Source organism: Curcuma longa, unplaced genomic scaffold (genome assembly GCF_044706935.1).
Source record: "Curcuma longa cultivar G26 ecotype Majalengka, Jawa Barat unplaced genomic scaffold, ITB_CL_G26_1.1 contig_9214, whole genome shotgun sequence".
In the NCBI taxonomy this organism is placed as follows: domain Eukaryota; kingdom Viridiplantae; phylum Streptophyta; class Magnoliopsida; order Zingiberales; family Zingiberaceae; genus Curcuma; species Curcuma longa.
In genome coordinates, this window is record NW_027435398.1 from 1 (window position 1) to 6,851 (window position 6,851).

Consider the following 6,851-nt stretch of genomic DNA (forward strand, 5'->3'; position numbering starts at 1 on the left):
TTGCCAAGACTACCCACTTGGACTTTTGCTTGTCAAGACTACCCACTTGGACTTTTCCTTGCCAAGACTTCCCACTTGGACTTTTGATTTGCCAAGACTTCCCACTTGGACTTTTGCTTTGCCAAGACTACCCACTTGGACTTTTGCTTTGCCAAGACTACCCACTTGGACTTTCCTTTGCCAAGACTACGCTTGACTTTTGCAAACTTGCATCACACATGTTAGATCACAAGTATTGCCTAACTTCAAACATAGTTTAGCCAAACATTGAAACTCAATGCACTTGGGGGCAAAGATTGCACCAACAATCTCTCCCTTTTTGATGTTTGGCAAAACATTGTTTAAGTTAGGTCTTTAAATCATGTACAGCAAAATTTCACCTGCCAATAAACAGAAGATCCAAACATAATCTTTAACAAGTTTACGCCACTGAACAGCTTCACATTCAATTTTTAACACTAAAACTTTTATATTAGCAAAGACAAACTCAAAAATCCATGAGGTTGAATTTATTCAACATGCAAGAATTTCTTTAGTAAATGTGTTTCCTTTTCCAGTAAAATGAAAATGCACAGCATACAGACACCCTTACCTGAAGTAGAATTTTCCCAAGAGACATTCTCATCTGCCATCCACTGCTGAATGAAACTACCAACCGATCTGAATCCTCTGGCACAAATCCAAGCTCGGGCATTAACTTACTAATATTTACATCTATTTCATCTAGGTCTAGATCCTGAGCTCTTCTTTGGAGCAAATCCAATTCATCCAATAGCCTCCCCATCAAGGACAGATCCTCTATCGAGCTCTCCAACGCCTTCTGTACCTTTTCCAACCTCTGCGCGACCTCCATCTCTTCCTTAAATGCGTTCAAAAATTCTTCCTTGACTGTCCTGCTAGGGCAAACCTCGAACTCCTGGCTCAAGAACGCAATCTTCATATTTTCCTTCGCTTTAATCACATTCCCCGAGTCAGGCTCCTCCAGTCCAGCAATCTACCTCAATTGGGTAGTTTTCCCGGCACCGTTAACTCCAACAAGGCCCACTTTCTCCCCTCTCTTGACCTCCCAGCTGACGTCCTTCAGCAATGTCACACCTTTAAAGCTTTTGCTGATGTTTTCTCAACCTAACCCCCGACTGATACGCTTGACGCCCCGGTATTCGACTTCTTCTTCCCTTGCTTCCTCAGCGAATCCACCACAGCGCTCTCCGAAAAGAGGGATTCAAAGTCGACATCCGCTTCAGCGACAGCGGTATCGGCGGAGGCTTGGGCGTGAATTCGAATCTTCTGATCCTAGGTCTAGCAAAGCTATTTATTTTCGCGAACGACACGACAAATCGCCGACTCAGAGGAGGAGAAGTCGAGGACGACCAAGCCCGCTGCAGGATTGGGACCTTTCCGACGTCCAAAAGAGGGGAGCCAGAGAGGAACCCCGATGGTAAACTGAAACACTGAGGCGTGATCGGGAGATCCATTTCCGGCGCTGGGAGGAACTCCTCGAGCGCTCTCCCTCGCCGGAGTTCACTGGGAGGGAACCGCCCCTCGCAAGATCTTCAGGCGACGCAGACAATGATAGACGTAGAATTGAACGGACCAGATGCAATTAAACCCAGAGAACAATGATCTCAGCGGTCACGATGAAAGATAACAATTGAGTTTTTTTAATTTTTATTAATTGTGGAGATTAATTGAGTGAAATCGTCACCCAGAATTATGGAGATTAGTGATGAGAGGGTAGATAAATCGTGGATAACTTGTACGCAGCCACGTGTAGTTTCGGTAGAACTTGGGCTTCAAATGTGCGGAAAGATGCTACAATAGAAATAAATTAAAAATAAAGAAAGATTTTTAAAAAATTGTAATTTTACGCGCATAATAAAAATAGTGTTGGAATTCTTTTTCTTGAATAAATAACTGCAATTGATTTCTGGTTTATTGACAGATCATTTTTGCATCGTCGAAGCACTTTGCATCTCATTAGTATACTGTATCTTTTTAGTTGGCTGTGATCAATTATAACTTTTTGATTTAGCTATTCATGTATGGTCATAGAATCGATCATATAAAACTACTGAGGATTCCACCTTTGTTGAAATATACTATATAGTTGAAATGGGACATGATTAAATTAATTATTACGGATAGATTTATTAAAGTAGAAAAGGATTGAATCTCAATGAAACTGAGGCAATATCCTCTTCGTAGTAGTGAACTGCAACTTCCTGATTTACCTCCTCATAAATGATCATGAAATTGATTATTTAAGACTGTTAAGGTAACAGATTTTATCTTTTATTGTAGTATATTGTATAATTGAAATGGGTATATTTTTTTTTGTTGAAATTGATGATTTAGATATTTAATTTTTATAATCTAACTAATTTTTAGATGATTAATTTGATTTTATAGAAATTTTCTATCTATCATTAGATTAAATCAAAAAGTACATATAAATTTTGATAGATAATTCAATATCATAAATTTTATAAATTTTACAGATGCAATGTATCGTAAATAAAATTTAAATTCTTATTACTTAAGTTTGTCTATTTTTTATTATTCTTCGGATGCATGCCTCTTTGTTTGGAATGATATTATTAAATTGATAAGAACAGATATACACCAACCAACTGTAATTTTTCAATTTATCTCTTCATAAATGGTCATGGAGCCAACCATGTGAGACTATTAAGGTGATGGATTTCACCTTTTGCAGAAAAAAAATAAGATTATTAGAAGGTGATATAAGTGATTTTGGTTTGATCCTGAGAAAAGTTTGACGGCTTGAATCGGTGGGACATGTGGTCATGCGCCTTTAAATATCTACATACATTTTTTATGAAAAATGATGCACTATATGAAAACACAGTATGAAAATGCAGTAAGATACATTATAGACCTAGGTTCCACATCCATGTAGTATAGTGTATCATGTTGCATTTTTATACTACATTTTCATATAGTGTATTATTTCTCATTTTTTATCGTTGAGACGGTTAAATATCATCCTTTAGATATCCTTTTGATTTATGCTTTTAATAAGAGACTTAAGATGGAAGTAGGAGTTATATTAAACAAAATTATCCATCTTTAAACAAAATTATCCCACTCGATCGAGTTCTTATGATTTATTAACAATTTTTTTTCTAAGATGCAATAACTTTCCACTTAGATAGGAGTGTTCTAAATTTTGAATCTAGCAAACTTTCAAATGATCCCTTCACTCGAGGGTAATGTTCGGATATAATGGAGCATCTTTTAATACGAACCCATGCAAGGTACAGTGCAATCAAGTAAAATAATATTTTTTATTATCACCACTCAAGTAAGTTCTAATGAATTTTTTAACTTTTGAATAATTAATGACATTGAGATGTGACGTGAATCATTTTTCTATTTAAATTTATTTGAAAGATAAAATATAAAATTGAATTGTCTATTTTAAAATTAATCAGTATAAATTAAATATATGATATAATAATAATAATAGTAAATTTTTTAATTTCTCTTATAGTAGAAATCATAATTACTATAACTATAGCATCATCTTAAAATTGTCGATCGAGATCTATCAAAACAAATCCAAATAATTTAATTCCAATCAATTATTCATCTTTTTTATTGTCAAGACATTTTTTTGATATGTAGTGCACTTTTTATATTATCATCATTGACTCAATATTATCGATCATCCAGTCACCTTTTTAGATGCAAACAAATCTTTTTGATAAGTTTATCCTTTTGAATAAGAAATTTAAGACCAAAGCCAAGGTTAGACCCTTTAAGATGTTATTGCTCCTACCTAAGTATTTCAATTTATTAGCCATTGTCTTTTAAAATACGATGACTTTTGACTAAAAAAAGAGATCTTCAAATGTTAAGTCTTAATGAACTTTTAAATTTTTAGAACGGAGGATAAGAGTTAGAATAGGAGACATTTCCTTAAGGGCAATTGTGTAGTAGTAGGGTGCTTTATCAGTTTCTCATACATCTAAGGATCGAGTCCTAACTTCAATGAATTAATGAATGAATTTTTTTTAATGGACAGTTGATCTAAGAATGTTGGGTTGATAGATCGATCTTACTCTTTTCTTTGTAATCATAGGGGACTAATTTAGACAGTGTTAAATGACACAATTTCCATAATGTTGTTTGATATCGTACAAGCAATCGTAGAATAATTATATTAGTTGATTACTATATACTACTAATCAATTGATACACTGTTTTCAGCTATTCTAATAGCTGAAATGTTAGTGCAAAAAGCACCAGATAATTGAATCTATATTTTGATAATAGCGAAAGGTTCAAAGTTAAGGTTATATTAGTGATATAACATGGCTTGATCTAGTGTGCGTATAGCACAATTAGAAAAGTCTTAGTTGGAAGTTAAGTAAGACAAGTTCTAACTGGAGGTTAGGCAAGAAAAAATCCTAGTGGATCGGCTAGACCATGGCCAGGCATGAAAGTCTTAGCAAGTCAAGGACACTAGGTGGAGGGACTTGATGGAGTCTAGAGGATCAAGATCGAGTCAGATCGAAGATTGAGGGTCAGAGGATCTAATATTGAGTAGGAAATCCAAATAGATTAAGTGGATCAAGGTTTGACACCAGGTAAAATCTCCCGAGTGAAATTGTGAGGGCGTGCTCTTTAAAAGAGAGCAGTAGGCATTAGTCCAACCTAAGGTTTCACGGGAGACCTGAAGTTGAGACTTGCCAGCTTGGAAAGTTGTCAATCATAATATACTATGTTTGCTTGTGCTAACATTGTGGTGCAGGGACTTGAGATCAAAAGTTGATTGGAACAATGGACTCTAGGCTACCGAAAGGGTTCTAAGTGCCCAAACAAGGATAAATCACAGCAGGATAAAGCTTCATCCTTGCAACGTTAGCAATCCAGGCGCCCGAAAGGGAACTAGGCATCTGAAGAAGGATAAGTCATAGTCGGAGAGGGTGGTATCCTAATCATGCCACATCATCATTCTAAGTGCCCAGAAGGGATCCAAGTGTCAGAGATGGATAAAGCACGATAATGTCGGATCGAATTAGGTCAAGATGGGGCGCCTAGAAGGGATCTAAGAGCCCAAAAGGGATCCATGCATCCAGAATATCCTTTAAAAGAAGCTTTGCCCAACAACTTTAGAAGATCAATTACTATCGCCTCATACTCTCGTTCTACTCTGAAATTCTAACACAATGCCAACGTACTACTCTGACACCCATACACATATCCGGATCTTCAGTGTCGATAGTTTCTATTTCAATTTTCATCTTTCGTACTTACTATTTGAAAAGGATTGTTAAATTTGTCACCAACCCCTATCTTTGTAAAAGATGAACCTCCTTCTTCTTTAAGAAGGAGGGTATTAGTAGATTATTCATCGGAAGCGGTCAATGACTGCGAGCCTTGGAGTAGCAGTCAGAAGTTGTGAACTAAGTAAAAATAATTATGTTCTTTTGTGTTATTTCTATTTCCGTTGTCATCTCTATAATGAGTTTTTGAAAACGAGTAAAAATGACATGACATGCCCCTCTGGTGTGTTTTCTGATCTTACAAGTGGTATCGGAGTAGGGGCACTCTAAATTGGTGCAACCATCGTTCGAGTAAGTTGTTTGTCATTTTTTTCAACTATTCTATTTCTCCTACACTACTAATCCAAGGTCAAGCCTTGATACATTTCTTTCGTTATTTTTTGTAAGTATTCTTCTAAATGGTCCATCAAAAGCCATATAGCATGACTGATCTTGCTATCTTCTAAGGTGAAGATTTCGTCTATTAAAAGGGTTGAATGGAGTACCACCTGAAGACCTAGGTGGAATAATATAAGTAACTTGAATCCATAGAATAAGAAAGTTTGGGCTAGGTGTGACATAGTCAGCCTAATGGGGACTGACACAAATAAATCATGTCCTGAACTAAGTAGGTATTGTTGGGATCGTCCCGGTGCAATGCGCATGTCTACATGTTTCGTAAACATGCGCAGCGGAAATAAACAGATAATTACAGTTAATTATTACAATAACACACGCATGAAATACAGGAAATAACATGTGTACAAGGTATGACAGGAAATTAAAATTTTATAGAATAAAATTATTCTAAGTGCACAATTAAAATTTGTAGAAAACTAAATTCTGCACGTACCTTTCCGATGACTTTTGAGCGGTGTTGGTATCAATCGAGCGGTCCCCGTCGGAGTCCCGCCTCTACTGGTGATCCACGCCAAGCTTTTGTCTGGATGACTTCAGAAGTCACGAGTCACATCATCGTCTTCGGTACTAGCCGATGATCGATGACAATCGAATCGAGAGAAGCCTTATTTCAGAAATCATGCGATAACATGTGTCGCGATCGTTCCGGGGCTTACTAACTATCACCGAGAATCGTATTCTCGATATAATTTTCGATGGTCAACTAGTGACCGCCTATGACGGACAAATAGTCGGAACGCTTCCGATAAAGATGGAACAATTTTTGGAAGCCTCGTAAGCTTCCACGAAATCAATGGAAAAACTATCCGATGATTGAAAATAATTTCCAACAATCGAATAACAAATCCTGAAAACCCTAATACAAATCCTCTCCTTACACGACCAAAACAGAACATTTCCTGTTTCTCTCGTGCATAGCCAAATAATATAGAAAAGGAAAGGGCTCTTCCTCTCTACATGGTCCTCTCCAGCAACAACTCCGGCGAGGCTCTTCTTCGGCGATGATCTCTTTCGGCGACCAAAGCTCAATGAGCTATGTCTACTCCTCTTCTCTGCAGATAGCGCTCGGCCCCTTTCTTCTCCGGCAACAAGGTGGAGAAGAGGAAACTGGCAGCCCCTGCTCCTCACGGTAACAAGGTG

At 37.0% G+C, this 6,851-nt stretch overlaps 1 protein-coding gene across 1 annotated transcript; it reads right to left on the minus strand.

Moving 5' to 3' along the window:
• Window positions 1-592: 592 nt before the first annotated feature.
• On the minus strand, window positions 593-940 carry LOC141819583 (ABC transporter F family member 5-like; the record flags this gene model as incomplete). Its single annotated transcript, XM_074706836.1, has 1 exon — window positions 593-940. A coding segment is annotated over exon 1 (348 nt), but the record flags the coding sequence as incomplete, so codon positions are not given.
• Between the last annotated feature and the right edge of the window lie 5,911 nt (window positions 941-6,851).